At 48.0% G+C, this 19969-nt stretch overlaps 2 protein-coding genes across 3 annotated transcripts; one reads left to right on the top strand and one right to left on the bottom strand.

The window, feature by feature from the left end:
* Positions 1-58: 58 nt before the first annotated feature.
* PMEL (premelanosome protein) lies at positions 59-12521 on the bottom strand. 2 transcript variants are annotated; one of them, XM_035256506.3, is made up of 11 exons: positions 12418-12521; positions 8020-8130; positions 7725-7871; positions 4492-4626; positions 3907-4068; positions 2949-3671; positions 1942-2058; positions 1615-1699; positions 1134-1339; positions 944-1052; positions 59-310 (listed from the first exon to the last, which is right to left on the bottom strand). In XM_035256506.3, the coding sequence occupies exons 1-11, from the start codon at positions 12491-12493 to the stop codon at positions 169-171; spliced, it is 2013 nt and encodes a 670-aa protein (XP_035112397.2). In that variant the 5' UTR covers positions 12494-12521; the 3' UTR covers positions 59-168. The 2 variants fall into 2 exon arrangements, with proteins under 2 accessions (XP_035112397.2, XP_035112398.2); XM_035256507.3 differs by having other exon boundaries at positions 944-1031.
* A 1036-nt stretch (positions 12522-13557) lies between these two features.
* Positions 13558-19969, top strand: CDK2 (cyclin dependent kinase 2). The gene is made up of 7 exons (XM_002748467.6): positions 13558-13908; positions 14635-14712; positions 14825-14945; positions 15553-15723; positions 16247-16348; positions 18234-18437; positions 18718-19969. The coding sequence occupies exons 1-7, from the start codon at positions 13793-13795 to the stop codon at positions 18820-18822; spliced, it is 897 nt and encodes a 298-aa protein (XP_002748513.1). The 5' UTR covers positions 13558-13792; the 3' UTR covers positions 18823-19969.

Below are 19969 nucleotides of genomic sequence, written 5' to 3'. Positions count from 1 at the left end.
ACCTTCACTCCTTAAATGACATAGATTCTCCCAAGAAGCAAGAAAAAAAAAACCAGCATCAGGTTCTGAGTATTTATTTCAGGTGATAATAGTCTCCCAGGGAAGATGGGGGGGAAATATAGGTGTTTCTGTCAACCCCAGGAAAATCATGGCATCATACAGGAGTACTCAGACCTGCTGTCCACTGAGGAGTGGGCTGTTCTCACCAATGGGACAAGTGCGGAAGATGTGGGGTAGACGCAGCCAGTGAGTGCTGCTATGTGACAGCTGGGGAACAGAGAAGGCTGACCCTTGCTTCATAAGTCTGCGCCTGATATTGGGAGAAGGGGTAAACCTGTTAGCAATGGACAAAGGTAGCCTGTCTGTGCTTCTCCAAAGAAGGAAACACACCCATATCCCAGTCTGATTAGCCTTGATCCTAGCTCCTTCCCCTTCTCCTCACCTCCAGGGTTTACCCTCTCTTATTTCTGTAGTAACCTCTGTCCATTCCTCCCTCACCCCATAAGCTTTCCTGGCTGAGGACTATGCTACCCCAGGCCTAGGGGATCTGCTCATCTTGCTGGTAGAAAACTCAGTTCACCCAAACCGCCCCCATTCTCAATATTATTAACAACAGTCATTAATGTCAATTACTACACTCTTGCTTCAGAGTCAGGTGTTTTACTCACATTGTTTCTAATCTTTATAACAGCCCCATAGAGGTTAATCTTTATAACAGCAAGTGTTAGTTTACCTACTTTTCAGAGGCTTAGACAGGTTAAGCTACTTCCCCCAGGTCCCACAAGCAAGACAGCAGCCCAAGTCTGTCTAACTTACAAGCCTGGGCTCTTTCGTGGACACCATGCTTCCTCAAAGGGAGAGGTGGTTCCTTCTCCCCTTGAGGAAGAGTGAATGGTGATAACAAGGGATAAGGGGGTCTGAAACTGTGTGGTGAGGCCCTTACCTATATATCAGAGATGCAAGGACCACAGCCATCAACACCAGCAAGATGCCCACGAACAGGGGAGCCTGCCCAAGGCCTGCTTCTTGACCTGTGAGCAGAATCCCAGGCACTGCTTCAGTCAGTGTCTGCTCCTTGCCAACTGGCCTCTACCCACTCCCTTCCTCATCTTAGCTCTTGTCCAAGGACCTACCAGGCATGACAAGCTGGGTGCTGACCACTGCCAGGCTGTTGGCATCAGCCAGAGACACATTGAGGCAGTATGTCCCCGAGCCACCATTCAGTATCTGGTGCAAAACCAGCTGGCAAGCTGGACTGGGTGGCACAGGCTGGCACAGCCGCTGGGCAGGGGGATGGCACCCTGGCGATGAGATCTCCATGCAGGCTTCCTTGGGCAGCCTGAAAGAGGTGTCAGGATATATAAGGAGATCTGGGAAGGGACAATGAATGCCAGAGAGCAGAGAAAGAAACAGTCAACCCAGCCGGGCATGGTGGCTCACGCCTGTAATCCCAGCTCTTTGGAGGCCGAGGTGGGTGGATTACCTGAGGTCAGTTCAAGACCAGTCTGACCAACATGGTGAAATCCTGTCTCAAATTAAAAAAAAAAAAGAAAAAGAAAAAAGAAAAGAAACAGTCAACCCAAGAGTTATCAGTGCAACTAGTGGGACACTCACCCGCCTTGGCAGGACACAGTCAGCTCAAATGCATCCCCATCACTGGATGGCACAGCCTGCAGGATCTCAGCATTTTCAATACCCTCTGCAAAGTTGTTGCAAGAGTATCAAGTTAGGATTCCTCTACCAGGTCTCCTCAAAAGCTCATAGACAGGAAAGCCCCAGGGCTGCTCCACCCATCCCATCCCTGTGCCTTCAAATGAGGATTCTGGCATTTGGGTATTCTTCCTATCAAGGTGAGTAATTCTTCCCAAGGTATGCTTCCACTGACCAGCCCTAGGCAGCACACAGCTGCCTCCATCAGCCCCCAAAGTAGGCAAGACTCACGGACAATGTCCAGGGTGACGGAAAATGAACCATATCGATACAGAACACAATCCAGGGGGACCTGTCTCTTCACCAGCCTTAAGGTGGCTGTACCATCCAGCAGGGGACTGAGGGAACCTGGCAGGAGAGGATTGAGGAGGCAAGATCAAGAGACAGATGACTCATCTGGAGGCAGAGGCCAACCAGGCACTTTGTCAGGTTGAACCAGAGTTACTGCATTCTGGAGTCACTGGCTTGGAATCAGATAAGATCAGAATTTCATTCTATAGATAAGGAAATTGAGGCCCAGAAGAAGAAAATGACTCCTCCAGAGTCACACAGTTAGGTGATGTTGGAGTTTTAAAAAATCTTCAAATGTTTGTCACGCTCCACACTATGCCAGGTACTAGGCTAGGCATTCAACGTATGTTAACTCATTTAAGCATCACTATTTCATTCCTCCCTTTTTGCTTTGGGATGGGAATCCAGGGGTGGGAAATGGAAGGATCAGGATCTCAGAATCTGGGAAGGATTTCCGTGCATTTATGCTTGAACAGAAAATGAGCTATAAATATTATGTAAATGATCACGTTCTGTTCCCTGGCCTCACCAACCATTCTCAGCAGTAGAGAATCAATAAGCTCTTCCCTCATGGCCTAGGGGAAGACCTTGGTTTCCTGAACTCCAGATCTATTCTGTGTTATTAAGAGATACTAAAGGTCTTCAGGCCAGGTGTGGTGGCTCACACCTGCAATCCCAGCACTTTGGGAGGCCAAGGTGGGTGGATCACTTGAGGTCAGGAGTTTGAGACCAGTCTGGCCAACATGGCAAAACCCCATCTCTACTTAAAAAAAAAAAAAGAAAAGAACAAAGAGATACTGGAGGGCTTTACAGCCAGGCCAGTGAGAGCTCTGAGGGGACTATGGTGCTAAGCAAAGGACTGGGTAACATCTGAGTCCTGGGTGAGACTTTCAGAGTACAGTAGGGTACCCCACATCCATGAACTTCATTTGCACTGGTCCTCTTACCTGTAATAGCTTCTGTAGGCATGATTGAGCTGGCATCTGGACCCTCAGGCTCAGGGGTAGGTAGCTCTCCAGCTGTGGTCTCTACCAACTCTGTAGTTGTTACCTGTGCAGCTGTGGTTCCAGAAGGCTCTACAATTGACTCCTCTGCAGGTGTCATACCTGTAGCCTCTGGAGTTGACATCTCTGCCAGTGTGGTACCCATGACCTCTGAAACTGGCACCTTCTCAGGTGTTGTACCTGTGCTTTCTGCAGTTGGCACCTGCACAGGTGCAGTGCTTATGACTTCATTGGTTGGCACCTGCACAGCTGTGGTTCCAGAGGGCTCTGCAGTTGGCACCTGACCAGGTGTAGTACCCATCACTTCTGTAGTAGGCACTTGGCCAGCTGTAGTGTTAGGGGCTTCTGCAGTTGGCCTGTACCCATCTGTGGTGCCTGGAACTGGGGAGGAGCCACAGGAGGTGAGAGGAATGGCAGCCTGCAGGACCACCTGGGCAGTGACTGAGCCAGGCTCCAGGTAAGTGTGGGTGACCACAAGTGCCCGAGAGATCAGGGTTCCACTACTGTCTCCAAAGTCCCAAGTGTAGGAGAGGTCAGCTTCAGCCAGATAGCCACTGGGGTCATGGAGCTGGAGGGCAAATGTCAGAGGCTGATTTCTCAAGAAGTGCTTGTTCTCTCCATCCAAGGCCTGCAGCTGGGACACACTCACAGAGAAAGGCACCTGGTCTGGGATTGGAGCCAGAAAAGGTGAGAACCAGGCCCGAGCCACAGCTTCCCCTCCAACCCCAAGCTGACTGGCTGGCCCTTCACTGGTGCTAAGCCTCATATTTCTCTGCCTGGGTCTTCCTAGCCCTGCCCCTTTAAGTTTGCACACTAGTTCACCTTTCCCCTTTCCAGTTTATTCAAGCCTTCCTGCCTTCTCTTGCCCTACAACTGGTCTTGCCCCTTCCTAAACCCTTACCAGTAATGGTGAAGGCCAGGCTGGAATGAGCAAGAGGTACATAGCTCCGGGATCCCCGGCGATGGTAGACAGTCACTTCCATGGTGTGTGTGCCCAGCATTGCCCTGCCTGTCCCAATGCTCAGCCCAGACACTGGGCCCCCTAGAACTTGCCAGTATTGGCCTGAAGTTTTTGGAATGAAAAGCAAGGAAGAGAACATTATTCCTCAAAGGGAACTGAGGGACAGGCTTAGAAACAGGGCACTGGAGATGGGAGGTCAGAAGGTATGATTACTTCTGAGGGTGTTTAGAAGGTGGTGATATGCGGGGACAGGGAAGGGGTCTTAATGGGGCATTCCTTGGGGTAGGACCACAATTGAGGAAGAGGATTCCTCTACTAGGCTTCTGGCACATTTCATAATGCCAGAAAGAATTATGATAGAGTTGAAGGGGGCTAGGCGCTATGGAAGAGAAAGGATTCCAGAGGAAAATGAAGATTAGAGAAAATCACAGAAGTTAAGGGGGAAGGGGCAGCTAAAATAAAGGTGATCAGGGAGAAAGAAATGAACACAAGTGTAGATGACAGGCCAAGAAGGGAGTTCCTCACCCCAGGTCTTCCAGACATAAACAAAGCTTCTCTTCTGAGACCAAGGGCCAGATGGGCAAGGTCCACCATCAGGGAAGATGCAGGCATCGTCAGGTTCCTGGGGATACACTGGCTGTCCTCCCCACACCTGGCTCCCTGAAAGGTAAATACAGAGTCACTCTTAAATCCTGGCATTCTTTTTTATGTACTAAAACCACTTAAGTTGCTCCCAGGGTATCAGAGAGGGACTCTGGGAGTATTCCATAGCTAGAAAATACATTCTTTTTTTTTTTTTTTTTGAGACGGAGTTTTGCTCTTGTTACCCAGGCTGGAGTGCAATGGCGCGATCTTGGCTCACTGCAACCTCCGCCTCCTGGGTTCAGGCAATTCTCCTGCCTCAGCCTCCTGAGTAGCTGGGATTACAGGCACACGCCACCATGCCCAGCTAATTTTTTGTATTTTTGGTAGAGACGGGGTTTCACCATGTTGACCAGGATGGTCTTGATCTCTTGACCTCGTGATTCACCCGCCTCGGCCTCCCAAAGTGCTGGGATTACAGGCGTGAGCCACCGCGTCTGGCCGAAAATACATTCTTCATGGCATAACCATTTGGGGTGGTAGTTGGGGACTTAGAGTCAGGAGACTACATTTTTTTTTTTTTTTTTTTTTTGAAGACAGTGTGTTACTCTGATGCCCAGACTGGAGTACAGTGGCACGATCACAGCTCACTGCAGCATCAACCTCCCAGTGTCAAGCAATCCTCCCACTTCAGCCTCCTGAGTAGCTGGGACTAAAGGTATGTGCCACCATACTCAGATAATTTTATTTATGTTTTGTAGAGACAGGGTCTTGCTATGTTGCCAGGGCTGGTCTCGAACTCCTGGGCTTAAGCAATCCTCCCACCTCAGCCTCCCAAAGTGCTGGGTTTACAGACAGGAGCCACCGTGCCTGGCCAGAAGCTATAATTTAATTGGTCAGGTGTGGTGGCTCATGGCTGTAAATCCAGCACTTTGGGAAGGTGAGGTGGGAGGATTGCTTGAGGCTAGGAATGCAAGACCAGCCTGATCAACATAGTAAGATCCTGTGTCTACAAAACACATTTTTAAAAAATTAGCCAGGTGTGGTGGTATGCACCTGAAGTTCCAGCTACTCCAGGGGCTGAGGAAGGAGGATCACTTCAGCTCAGGTTGAGGTAGCAATTAGCTATGATCGTGCCACTGTACTCCAGCCTGGGACACAGAAAAGGACCCTGACTCTAAAAAAATATAAATAAATAAGAAGAAGGAAAGAAAAGAATATATATATACACATATCAAAATATTTAGAGTGATTTGCTCTAGCTAGTGGAATAAAAATAACAGTACTAGGGGGCTGGGCGCAGTGGCTCACTCCTGTAATCCCAGCACTTTGGGAGGCCAAGGCGGGTAGATCATGAGGTCAGGAGATCAAGACCATCCTGGCCAACATGGTGAAACCCTGTCTCTACTAAGAAAACAAAAATTAGTTGGGTGTGGTAGCATGTGCCTATAATCCCAGCTACTTGGAAGGCTGAGGCAGAATCCCTTGAACCAGGGAGTAGGAAGTTGCAGTGAGCTGAGATCACGCCACTACACTGCAGCCTGGGTGACAGAGGGAGACTCCATCTCAAACTAAATAAATAACTGCACTAGAAAACATTTATTTAGCCTTTACTGTAGGCTAGAGCAGACACTATGTTAAGTACTTTACACATGTTATCACATTCTAATCCTTACAACAATCTTTTTTGCTTCGGAAACGGAAACACAATGAGGTAGGCAGATCACTTGAGCTCAGGAGTTCGAGAGCAGCCTGGGTAACATGGTGAAACCCTGTCTCTACTAAAAATACAAAAGAATTAGCTGGGCATGGTAGCACACACCTGTACTCCTGAGGCTGAGAAAGGAGGATCGCTTGAACTGGGGAGGCAGAGGTTGCAGTGAGTTAGTTCCTACCACTGCACTCCAGCCTGGGCAACACAGCCAGAGCCTGACTCTGTCTCAAAACAAAGGAAATAGAGGCCAGGCGCAGTGGCTCACGCCTGTAATCCCAGTATTTTGGGAGGTCAAAGTGGCTGGATCACGAGGTCAGGAGATTGAGACCATCCTGCCTAACATGGTGAAACCCCATCTCTACTAAAATAGAAAAAATTAGCCGGGCATGATGGCAGGCACCTGTAGTCCCAGCTACTCCGGAGGCTGAGGCAGGAGAATCGCCTGGACCCAGGAGGCGGAGTTTACAGTGAGTCAAGATCACACTACTACACTCCAACCTGGCAACAGAGCAAGACTCTGCCTCAAAAAAGAAAGAGGGAAGGAAGGGAAGGGAAGGGAAGGGAAGGGAAGGGAAAGGGGAAGGGGAAGGGGAAGGGGAAGGGGAAGGAAGGGGAAGGGGACGGGGAAGGGGAAGGGGAAGGGGAAGGGGAAGGGGAAAGAACAAAATAAGTAACTTGCCCAAGGTCACATATCAATGACAAGTTTAAATATAGGTCTTTTCAACTTCTAGGTCCCCTGAATTCTGCTGTCCTTTACTTTAGAAACTGTAATTTTCTTTTCTTTTATTGTAGCTCCTGTAATTCTCACATGTAATTTTATTTTCTGTTTGCTTTTTTGAGACAGGGTCTCAGTCTGTCACCCTGACTGGAGTGCAGTGGCGTGATCATGCAGCCTCAGCCTCCCAGGCTCATGATCCTCCCACCTCAGACTCCTGAGTAGCGAGGACTACAGCTGTAATTTTCTTTTTCTGTGTTTTCTTTCTTTTCTTTCCTTTTCTTTCTTTCTTTTCTTTTTTGAGACAGAGTCTTGCTTTGTTGCCAGGCTGGAGTGCAGTGACTCAATCTCGGCTCACTGCAACTTTTACCTCCCAGGTTCAAGCGATTCTCCTGCCTCAGCTTCCCACCTCAGACTCCTGAGTAGCTGGGACTACAGGCATGCACAACCATGCCCAGCTAATGTTTTGTATTTTTAGTAGAGACAGGGTTTTACCATGTTGGGCAGGATGGGCTTGAACTCCTGACCTCAGGTGATCCACCTGCCTCAACCTCCCAAAGTGCTGAGATTATAGGTGTGAGCCACCATGCCTGGCCTTTTATCTGTGTTTTCTAACTATAATGAGTATATATCATACATATAACTTGTTTTAAAAAGTAGAGGAGGAAGGGGCATTCCCTGAGCTCGTTGGGCATACCAGAGAAACTGAGCCCTAGGAATAAGGACCTAGAATAGAGAAGTACTCACCATTGATGATAGTATTGTTGACCCAGATAACCTGCCCATCTGGCAGTACCTTTTGGCTTCCAGGGAAGTTCAAGGCAATAGAGAAGGAGGCATTTGCACCAATCAGTGTAGGCCCATCATTACTGACCTTGAGGGACACTTGACCACCTGGGAAAGAAAGCTACATTAGCTAGGACTCCTGGGCTTCCCCTCCCTGTATACGTTTCCCCTCCTTATCTTCCCAAGCTATACTCAATGCAGGTCATCTTGCTTTTTTTCCCCACCATGCCCTCCCCTGGAACTTCCAAGTTCCTACCTCTCCAGCAGTCAAGTCTCTGGGCCTCTGTCCACTCTGGATAGAGCTGCCTATTCCAGGCTTTGATTCTGAGTTGCCTTGAGACAGCAAGCCAGTCCTGGTTTCTAGGTCCTAAAAGGAATGTGCCATGAGGATTCTAGGATCCTTTCAGTTCCTTCTCAGGAATAACACTCTATTCATGTCACCCCATTCATTCTTGCATTCAAAGTGCATTTTAAAAACTCATTTATTTGGTTAGGCACAGTGGCTCATGCCTGTAATCCCAGAACTTTGGGAGGCCAAGGCAGGTGGATCACCTGAGGTCAGGTGTTTGAGCCTATCCTGCCCAACACGGTGAAACCCCGTCTCTACTAAAAATACAAAACATTAGCTGGGCATGGTGACACGAGCCTGTAGTCCCAGCTACTCAGGAGGCTGAGGCAGGAGAATCACTTGAACTCAGGAGGCAGAGGTTGCATTGAGCAGACATCATGCCACTGCACTCCAGCCTGGCAACAGAGGGAGACTCCAACTCAAAAACAAAAACAAAAAAAAACACACAAAAAAGCCCTCACTTATTTATTAATTCATTATGATTATTATTGAGATGGAGTCTCACTCTGCCACCCAGGCTAGAATGCAGTGGCATGATCTCAGTTCACTGCAGTCTCTGCTTCCTGGGCTCAAGCAGTTCTTGTGCCTCAGCTTCCCAAGTAGCTGGGACTACAGGTGCCCACCACCACACCCAATTAATTTTTTTTTTTTTTTGAGATGGAGTTTCGCTGTTGTTACCCAGACTGGAGTGCAATGGCATGATCTCGGCTCACCGCAACCTCCGCCTCCTGGGTTCAAGCAATTCTCCCCTGCCTCAGCCTCCTGAGTAGCTGGAACTACAGGCACGCACTACCATGCCCAGCTAATTTTTGTATTTTTAGTAGAGACGGGGTTTCATCTTGTTGACCAGGATGGTCTCAATCTCTTGACCTTGTGATCCACCCGCCTCGGCCTCCCAAAGTTCTGGGATTATTAGGCCCGGCCTAATTTTTGTATTTTTAATAGAGACAGAGTTTTGCCATATTGGCCAGGCTAGTCTCAAACTCCTGAACTCAAGTGATCCGTCTGCCTCAGCCTCCCAAAGTGCTGGGATTATTAGGCCCAGCCTAATTTTTGTATTTTTAATAGAGACAGAGTTTTGCCATATTGGCCAGGCTAGTCTCAAACTCCTGAACTCAAGTGATCAATCTGCCTCAGCCTCCCAAAGTGCTGGGATTACAGGCGTGAGCCACCGCGCCTGGCCTGTTTTGTTTTAAATTGAGACATAATTCACATACCATAAAATTTACTTTTGAATGTGATCAAATTTGCATTTTAGAAAGATCACAATGGCAAGCAGTAAAAAGGATGGATTAGAGGCAGGCAGAGATTGGGGATGGGGACAGGGAAGACAAAAATTATTGTAACTGACCAAGAGAGGTCTGAGAAAAAAAGGATATGCTGGACCTCTATCTGCCCCACCCAGGTCCAACAACTATCACCACCATGCCAAATTTGCTTTCTTTATCCTTACTAGTTGTTTTTGTTTTGGCTAAACTATTTAAAAGCAAATCCCAAACATCTTGTTATTTTAACCCTACAAATTTAGTATGTATCTATAAGAAATATGAGTATTTTCTTGCATAAGCAAAATGTCATTTCATGCTAGACAAAATTATCAAACCCAGTCCATATAAACTTTCATGAATATCTAGAAAAATGTCTTATGATTTTTTAAATCAGGATCCAAAATATAAGTACAATCTTTTAAGAGCCTTAGGTGGGTGGATGTGAACAGAGTCTTTCCAGAACACATTAAGGAATATAGTAAAAGAAGAAGAAACTGCAGCACAGTGAGGGAAGTCAGATCAAGGAGAACTTCCTAGAAATCTGTGAGACTAAGCATCTAGGGAGAGAGGAGGGGATGGGATATGATGTATGTATTTCAGCACAGCAGAAACTATCCTCACCCCATATTTCTTTTCTTTTTTTTTTTTTTGGATATAGGGCTTTGCTGTTTTACCCAGGCTGCAGTGCAATGGCACATTCATCACTCACTGCAGCCTCAAACTCCTAGGCTGAAGCCATCTTCCTGAGTAACCTCCCAAGTAGCTAGGACCATAGGTATTCACCCCCAGGCCTGGCTAATTTTTTTACCTTTTGTAGAGACAGGGTCTCGCTATGTTGCTCAGGCTGGTCTTGAACTCCTAGACTCAAGCAATACTATGGCCACAGCCTCCCAAAGTGCTGGGATTACAGGCATGAGCCACCACACCTGGCCTCCTTATCTCCTTTCTTTTCTGTCTTTTTTTTTTTCTTGAGACAGAGTGTAGGACTGTTGGCCCCACAGGGTTGTGGGGTGTCCCTTATGCTGTGCTGAGGTACAGGATCCAAGAAGTAAAGAGACAGGACACTGAAGAACTAGTGAAGAGCATCTGGACTCGGGGACCCATGCCGCCTATAAGCGGAGACAGGCAAGGCCCCAGAATGCCCAGAAGCATCCATATTTATTAGGTACAAGTAGGGGGTAGGGTTGTAAGTGAGCTTATTATCTATAGGCTTAGTAATAGGACATACATAATCACATGAGTCACAAGCAAGGGGGCCACCCCATTATGTCACCTGGGCAGAGAGATGGGCCGTGCACAGTAGGGGATGGTGCCATGTGCAGTAGTAGAGGGTCGTGTACAGAAAAGGGGTCCACCCCCATTAGGTCACCAAGGCAAGGAGGTGGGCTGTGTGCAACAGGTGTCGTGCTCAACACTTCTTATCTGGGGGCTAGAGGCTTCAAATAATTTATAATAGAAGGATACTGTAAGCCAATACAGTGGGAGCTGACAGACTTGTGCTCTTCTCTTAAGATATTTATGGAAGGATGATTTGAGCTAGCACAGAAGTGAAAAAAGACTGACAGGGTGTACAGCTGCCATGACTGGTCACACCAGAGGGGTTCTTTTCCCTTAGTCATTTCCAGGATCTTAGGCCTAAGGCTTACTTTTCACAGGAACTGGATGCAAGGTACTACAACTCCTTTATAGGAGGAGAGGCTCTTGCTCCAAGCCTGCCATACAGCATATGCCCTTTCAGGCAGGGATGCTACCGCCTGGGTCTTTGGTTCTTGTCCTGGTCTGGCTGTTTTCCCATGTACTGCTTCTGCTTTGTAACTGCTCTAGGCATTCCTCCTACTACAAACTACTATATGGTTATATAGAAAAATTATATAAATCAGCACTAAATGTGTTAGTACAGCTCCAACTACAATACCTACATAATTATATGGAAAGATTATATGGAACTAAGTATAATTGTATATATAAGCTAAATATAGCAAGCAGTAAGTTATACTTCAGGCACTAATTGTGCCTGGGGTCTGCACAGTTCTTCCTCGGTAACCACGGGGGGTGTTACCCACACAGAGTCTTGCTCTGTTGCCCCAGCTGGAATGCAGTGGCACGATCTTGGCTCCCTGCAACCTCCACCTTCCAGGTTCAAGGTTCAAGTGATTCTTGTGCCTCAGCCTCCCGAGTAGCTGGGATGACAGGCATGCACCACCATGCTAGCTAATTTTTGTATTTTTAGTAGAGATGGGGTTTCACCATATTGGCCAGTCTGGTCTTGAACTCCTGACCTCAAGTGATCCACCCGCCTCAGCCTCCCAAAATGCTGGGATTACAGGTGTGAGCCACTGCACCAGGACTCATCCCTTTCTAATGTGTGCTGTAACCCTAGTTGACTCTGCTGGGGGAGAATCTGGATCATCTCATTGAGCATCCTACCACTAAAGCAGGAGAAGTCATAAGATACCCTATTCTTTCTCCACTTCCAACTCTCCCTCCTCAGAGCAGCACGAGACATTCCAGACCCTCTCACCAACCACCCCCCTCCACCCCCCCTCCCCCGCTCCTGTCACGAGGCCCAATCCCCCAGAGCCTTTTCATGTGATGCTCAGCTGAGACCCCTTTGCCTATCTCTCTCTCAGTCCCAGAACAAAATTTCTGGGCTGTGTTCACCCGTACCCATCCCAAGAGATGTATCTCCTTAGTCTTCTTACCCAATACCACATTTTCTGACTCCCCACTTTAAATCCCCCACCCCAAGAGACATTTCATCCCTTTGGAGCCCCTGCTCCAGCTCACTGCCAAGGAAGCCTCAGAATCAGTGCCACAGACCTTCTATCCTTCGCCCCTCCAAGCATATGAAATTATTTTCAGGCTCAATCCCAAATCTCCATGTAGGGAGGGAGCCCAGGTGCCCACAACCTCACAAACCAAATAGGAGGGAGAAGCCTGAAATATTGCCAGTATCTCCCATTAGGAGGAGAGAAACCAGAGCAGGGGAATTCATCCCCAAGTTCACACTTGCTCATGTCCACATATCCGCACATACCTTTTGTAGCCCCCACAGCCAGTAAAGCACCTATCACAGCCAAATGGAGAAAGCACCTTTTCATCACCAGACGCATTGTGTTCTTCCCTCCAGCAACCAAAGACACTGAGGGGCTGGGATAGGCCCCTATATAAGAAAAGGGTGCTCATTTGCATAGCCCTTCCTCTTCTCCTTCAGAGAATGCCTGGGAGGGGCCGGAGGAGAGGAAAAAGAAAAAACAAACTGACAAAGGGAACCTGGGCCCTAGACATTGCTTTCCCATCCTGCTACTCAATGACAGTTTCTGGTTTCACAGGGTCATTCTCATCTTGATACACTCTCGGGCAAGAGCTGACTGAAAGGCAGCTGCATAACACATACCAGACACAACAGTTCATCATGGGAGAGTGAATTAAACCAGGAATTTCTCAAATAGACAGAAACAAGGGCGGGCGCGGTGGTTCGCACCTGTAAGTAATCCCAGCACTTTGGGAGGCTGACGCGGGTGGATCATGAGGTCAGGAGTTCAAGACCAGCCTGGCCAACATGGAGAAACCCCATCTCTACTAAAAATACAAAATTAGCCGGGCATGGTGGCACATGCCTGTAACCCTAGCCACTCGGGAGGCTGAGGCAGGAGAATTGCTAGAACTCGGGAGGCGGAGGTTGCGGTGAGCCGAGATCGCGCCATTGCACTACAGCCTGGGCAACAAGAGGGAAACTCCGTCTCAATAAAAAGGAAACAAAAAGAACCCTGCACCCCAAAACAGAGACAGCGTTGGGGTAGGCTATGAGGCGGAGGCAACGACTCTTCCGAGGCCAAGGAATCCTTTACAACGAGATCCCTGACTTCCTGCTTTTCAAAGGAGGCTCCTGGGCCAGGTGGAATTTAACCTTAAGTCGATACATATTTTCCCCGGGAGTGGTGGAAATAGTGAGTTAGAAATCAAGAAATCCCTACAGACTAGAAACATAGAAACTCGGACCCTAAGCAGGTACTTGGAAAGAGTGTTCAGCCGCCCCACCGGGAAAGAAACTTGTCTAGCCCCCAAGAACCAAACTTGCCTGGGGCGGGGTCATTTGCGGGGAGGAGCTCTGGGCTGCCCCCCCCGCTCTGACGTTGACCAATAAGAAGGTCTGGGGGCGGAGCCAGGGAAACGCGGGAAGGTGGGGCGGGGCCTCTGGTGGCGGTCGGGAACTCTGGGGGAGGCGGCAACATTGTTTCAAGTTGGCCAAATTGACAAGAGCGAGAGGTATACAGCGTTCCATCCCGACGCCGGGCCACGGTACTGGGCCCTGTTTCCCCCTCCTCGGCCTCCGAGAGCTAGGGACCGCCTTCTGCAGGGTTCCCAGGCCCCCGCTCCAGGGCCGGGCAGACCCAACTCGCTGGCGCTTCATGGAGAACTTCCAAAAGGTGGAAAAGATCGGAGAGGGCACGTACGGAGTTGTGTACAAAGCCAGAAACAAGTTGACGGGAGAAGTTGTGGCGCTTAAGAAAATCCGCCTGGACACGTGAGTGGCCTCTGTACCCGGGACTCCTAAGGGGACCTCCTTAACTGTGCCCCCCAACCCCCCACGGGCGGGTAGCGGTCCAGCGACCGGAAGAGAGCAGGGAGGGACTTCTTTAGAAGTAGAGGGGTGGGTTGGGGGCCTGTAGAAGGTGGAGAGTACAGGGTGGTGTAGAATCTATGGAAAACTTTCTTCTCAAACTGAGCCCGATGGCGTCCCCAAATTGTGCGACCACAGAGACTCGGGGAGAGAAAGGAGGCCTCTGAGATGAAGTCCAAGACTCTCCATGGAGTTGAGTTATGTGGGAACAGACGAGTAGCGCCTTTCTGAATGAAGAGCCCTCCTCACTGCCCCACCCTCACCTAAGAATTCTCTCCTCTTTCCAAAGAATGGCAGTTGAACCTCACTGGCCCCTCTGGGGAGGTTGGGTGCTACTCCTGCATTTTTAAATTTATTTTTTATTTTCTCACCCGTTACAGTCTCCCTGCTTTACCTTCACCAGGCAGCTTTACTTACCTACCCCTGGGAAAAGAGGAGATAATGACCTTAATATGTCCAAAAGCCACACCCTGACTACCCAGGAATTAGCTCCTTCCAGCACCCTTTCTCTTCTCTCACTTTCCTAGGGGGTGCTGGGTGGTGCCTCCTTGGGGGAAAGAAATGACTGGGAGGGGGAAAAAGGAGTGTTTGTAACCATATTCCCATCTCTGTTTTCCCAACCTCTCCAAGTGAGACTGAGGGTGTGCCCAGTACTGCCATCCGAGAGATCTCTCTGCTTAAGGAGCTTAACCATCCTAATATTGTCAAGTAAGTATGTGTCTGAGAGTAGATCCAGTTGGAAAGAAGGATGAGTTCTGTCTGTACAGTGTGGCCATTTCTCTCTCTCGCACCTCCATTTCCTTGACCTTTCCTTCTCTAGGCTGCTGGATGTCATTCACACAGAAAATAAACTCTACCTGGTTTTTGAATTTCTGCACCAAGATCTCAAGAAATTCATGGATGCCTCTGCTCTCACTGGCATTCCTCTTCCCCTCATCAAGGTAATGCTTCTCATCAGCTCCCCCCTATCATGGACGTGTCTTGGGGGACTGATGGCAGGCAATTCTGGGTGATATTTTATGATCTTGGCCTTCTTCTGAGCCCTCATCTACTACACACACACACTCCCCTTCTTTTTGTGTCTTCTTCCCTGCTCATTATACTCATTAACTCCAGGGTTGGACTGAAGAATCAAAGTTGAAACTCTAGTGAGTCAACCTAGCAACTCAGGTGGGAGGTCAGATGAAACTCAGATAAATGGGATTTGAGAGCACCTGGTAAATTCCTCCAAAAAGCCCTTCTGTTTGGTGGAAGAACTAGCCAATGAGTCTATTATCTATTTTAGGGCTGGATTCTTCACTCCCAGAGCTACTTTGAATCTATTAACAAACATTTATTCAATGCGCAGCATATAGAAAAGGAATGCAAAGTTGAGTAAGACTTGCTCCTTATCCTCTCTGGGCTGACAGTTTAATGGGAGAAATACCTTGTAAATATGTAATTATAATCCAACGCAGTAAAGGCCTTAGTAGAACCATGGGGGCGCAGAGCAAACCCAATCTGCTCATTGTGGTGAAGAAACACAGTCCTCTCTTTCTCCTTTGTCAGAGCTATCTATTCCAGCTGCTCCAGGGCCTAGCTTTCTGCCATTCTCATCGGGTCCTACACCGAGACCTTAAGCCTCAGAATCTGCTTATAAACACAGAAGGGTCCATCAAGCTAGCAGACTTTGGACTAGCCAGAGCTTTTGGAGTCCCTGTTCGTACTTATACCCATGAGGTGAGTCCCTTTTTGCCTTTCTTCTCTGAGTTTCCCAAGAGGTGTTAACTAGGGCATTCACAAAGTTACTAAAAATATCTGGCCAACAGTTTCTTACTAGGTAGAAGTAATCTCTTGACATCCTAAAGAGTCCTAGGGTATGCATGGAATTCATACTGTGTTGCTAACTGGGCTCACGCCTGTAATACCAACACTTTGGGAGGCTGAGGTGGGATAATCACTTGAGCCCAGGAGTTCGAGACCATCATGGGCAACATAGCAAGACCACTCTCTACAGAAATAAAAAATCAAATAAAATTATGATGACCATTTGTCTCAAGTTTTTCCAGAAAGATCTCAAATTGGGGTTTCAGAAAACATGGTCTCCAGAACTATGGACTGAAAATCAGTGGGAGGGCAAAGATGGAGGGAAGGAAACTGCTTGTTAAGAGGCCAAGAGTTAGCAGAGTAATGCTGAGGAACTGAGATTTGGGACTCTCTGTACCCTATAAACCACCCCACCCTCCCTATTCTTGTCCCTCAGGTGGTCACCCTGTGGTACCGAGCTCCTGAAATCCTCCTGGGCTGCAAATACTACTCCACAGCTGTGGACATCTGGAGCCTGGGCTGCATCTTTGCTGAGATGGTATGGAGGCTTGCCCAAGTTCCACCCAGCCCCGTTCTCCCCACATCCAAGAACAACAGAACTGTTCTTGGCCCAGACCTATGATGCTTCTATCACAGGGTTCTCTTTCTAAAGTAGCACCAAGGGGAATGGTGAGGAAAGGATGCAACTGTTACCCCAATATCAACCACAATGTTAGGATATCCAACAACAGCCTTAGTACCTAGTATACATCTCTATCCCTGAAATGAGGTAAAACATTTCTGCATCTGTTTTAACCATAGTCTGCATATATTTGGGAGAATGATTCCATTTAGTGCCTCTTTTATTTTAGGGCTTCACTTCAAGGCCTGTAGACCTTGTTGTATGGTGCCAGGAATGTAGTGAAGCCAGTTGTGGTCACTTTGTTCACACCCTTCATTTAAACTGCAGATTTAGACAGGGCGCAGTGGCTCATGCCTGTAATCCCAGCACTTTGGGAGGCTGAGGTGGGTGGGTTGCCTGAGGACAGGAGTTCAAGACCAGCCTGGCTAACATGCTGAAACCTCATCTATACAAAAAATACAAAAATTAGCCGGGTATGGTGGTACAAACACCTGTAATCCCAGCTATTTGGGAGGTTGAGGCAGGAGAATCGCTTGAACCTGAGTGACGGAGGTTGCAGTGAGATGAAATCGCACCACTTCACTCCAGCCCAGGTGACAGAGCGAGACTCCATCTCAAAAAAAAAAAAAGATTGGTGGGGCATGGTGGCTCTCGCCTGTTATCCAAGCACTTTGGAGGCCAAGGTGGGCAGATCACCTGAGGTCGGGAGTTCAAGACCAGCCTGACCAACATGGTAAAACCCCATCTTTTTTTTTTTTTTTTTTTGAGGCGGAGTTTCGCTCTTGTTACCCAGGCTGGAGTGCAATGGCGCGATCTCAGCTCACCGCAACCTCCGCCTCCTGGGTTCAGGCAATTCTTCTGCCTCAGCCTCCTGAGTAGCTGGGATTACAGGCACGTGCCACCATGCCCAGCTAATTTTTTGTATTTTTAGTAGAGATGGGGTTTCACCATGTTGACCAGGATGGTCTTGATCTCTTGACCTCGTGATCCACCCGCCTCAGCCTCCCAAAGTGCTAGGATTACAGGCATGAGCCACTGCACCCGGCCCTAAAACCCCATCTTTATTAAAAAAAAAAAAAGATTTAGATCACATCCCCTTTCAACCTCTGGCTTTTCAGACTGAAGGATCCTTGAGGCCTGGCCTTATGTAGAAGCTCCCATCTCCTTTAATACAACAGCGCAGTGCAGTAGGCCGAGGCTTCAAATCAGCAATGTTTTATGGTCCTTTATCTGTGTTGTAACCAAGAGCTTAAAGACCCTTAGCCTATACATATGTAATGTGCATTTATCCCCCAAAGCATTACCTTACAATTGCCCATATTCCTCTCTCAATTCATCAAAAAATATTTGTTAAGCACCTAGTGTGTACCTAGCACCATGCTAGGTGCTGTGGGGAACACAGAAGAAATGGAAGACAGAGTCTCTGCCCGCTGTGCTCCTATCTAGAAGTGGCTGCATCACAAGGTTGGGGGATGACCGCAGTGTCTACCCCACACCCCGTGAGTGGCTTGGGATCCCTTTGCTACATGTCAGTGGCACCCCAGACATTCACCCCCTCCCAGCCCCACCCAGCCTTGGGGATCTGCAAAGTCATGGTTGGGGGAAGGAAGGAGGGGGCAAGGAGACAGATGAAGGGACTTCTTTGTCTCAGGTTCTGTGTGACCGACCCCATGAAAGGCCCTAGGGAGGGAGTCATGGGGCCCTGCTGACCTTTCACTGCCTGTGGGAACTCCTTTGTATAGAGGACAGTTTTGACTGACGTCAATGTGGGTCTTGGTATTTCCTCTTTCCCCATTTTCAGGTGACTCGCCGGGCCCTATTCCCTGGAGATTCTGAGATTGACCAGCTCTTCCGGATCTTTCGGACTCTGGGGACCCCAGATGAGGTGGTGTGGCCAGGAGTTACTTCTATGCCTGATTACAAACCAAGTTTCCCCAAGTGGGCCCGACAAGATTTTAGTAAAGTTGTACCTCCCCTGGATGAAGATGGACGGAGCCTGTTATCGGTGAGAGTGGGCACCTGCTTCCCCTCATTCATTTCTTCCAGGGAAGGGATTTTACAGGATAAAGGAAGGATGAGACCCTGAACTCTGGGCCTCAGTATTTCATTTCCCTGATTCCTTCTTTCCCTGTTGGCATGCTGATTCAGATACAGGAGGATGGAAGTGAGAATTCTGCCTTGGGTAGAAGGAGTTCTGGTTTCCTGATTTCTGGGAACACTTGCTGCCCATTTAGTCCACTATCACATCATTGAAATCAACATACATCTCTCCCCTCTCCCTCTAGCAAATGCTGCACTATGACCCCAACAAGCGGATTTCGGCAAAGGCAGCCCTGGCTCACCCTTTCTTCCAGGATGTGACCAAGCCAGTACCCCATCTTCGACTCTGATGGCCTTCTCAAAGCCCCCAGCCCTAATTTCACCCTCTCCTCCAGTGTGGGCTTGACCTGGCTCTTTGGACTCAGGTGGGCCCTCTGATCTTGCCTTAAACACTCACCTTCCAGTCTTAGCCAGCCAACTCTGGGAATACAGGGGTGAAAGAGAGGAACTAGTAAAAATGAAAGGAAGTTTCAGTATTAGATGCACTTACGTTAGCCTCCACTATCCTTTCTCCCTTCTCCTAATTATTGCTAAAGAGGGTTGGTTTTTTTTTTAAAAAAAAGCCTCCCTACACATTAGATTTGCCATACCAATCTTTGAATGCCCCATAATTATTATTTCCAGTGTTTGGGATGACCAGGATCCCCAGCTTCCTGCTGCCACAATTTTTGTAAAGGCCAAACAATAGCAGGGGCCTAAGTTGGAGCTTTTGAGAACCAAGTAAAACAAAACCACAGAGAGGAGTCTATTTTAAAGAATTCCTTTGAAAAAATAGATCCAATCAGTTTATACCCTAGTTAGTGTTTTGCCTCACCTAATAGGCTGGGAGACTCAAGACTCAGCCCTGATAGGGCTGCAGAAGAAATAATTGGCCCCAGACCCCATGTTTGTCCCTTCTACCGGCATGAGGAGTCTGGGAGGCCCTAGGACAGGGATTGTGCTTCATTCCAATCTATTTCACCACGGCCTTATGAGGCAGGTGAGAGATGTTTGAATTTTTCTCTTCCTTTTAGTATTCTTAGTTCTTCCATTGCCAGGGATTCCTGATCCCATTTTCCTCTGAAGTCCACCTTCTACCCCATAGGAGTGGAAGTTAGGGTTTAGGCATCATTTTGAGCATGCCGACACTTTTACAGGGCTGTGATTGAGTGAGGGCATTGGATAAAAATATTTCTTTAAAAGAAGGATGAACAATTATATTTATACTTCAGGTTTTATCCAATAGTAGAGTTGGCTTTTTTTTTTTTTTTTTGGTCAGAGTGGGTGCATTTGTTGCCATGTGCACCTTGAAGTTTTGTAATGACAGTGCTAAAAAAAAGCAGTTTTTCTTTTATGATTTTGTCTCTGTCACCCTTGTCCTTGCGTGCTCCTGCTATTAACGTTACTTGTAATTTAGTTTGTAGTTCATTAAAAAAATGTACCTAGTTTTATAGTTCA

Source organism: Callithrix jacchus, chromosome 9 (genome assembly GCF_049354715.1).
Source record: "Callithrix jacchus isolate 240 chromosome 9, calJac240_pri, whole genome shotgun sequence".
NCBI lineage: Eukaryota > Metazoa > Chordata > Mammalia > Primates > Cebidae > Callithrix > Callithrix jacchus.
Note: the sequence above shows the minus strand (reverse complement) of the source record. Positions and strands in the feature narration are given on the sequence as shown.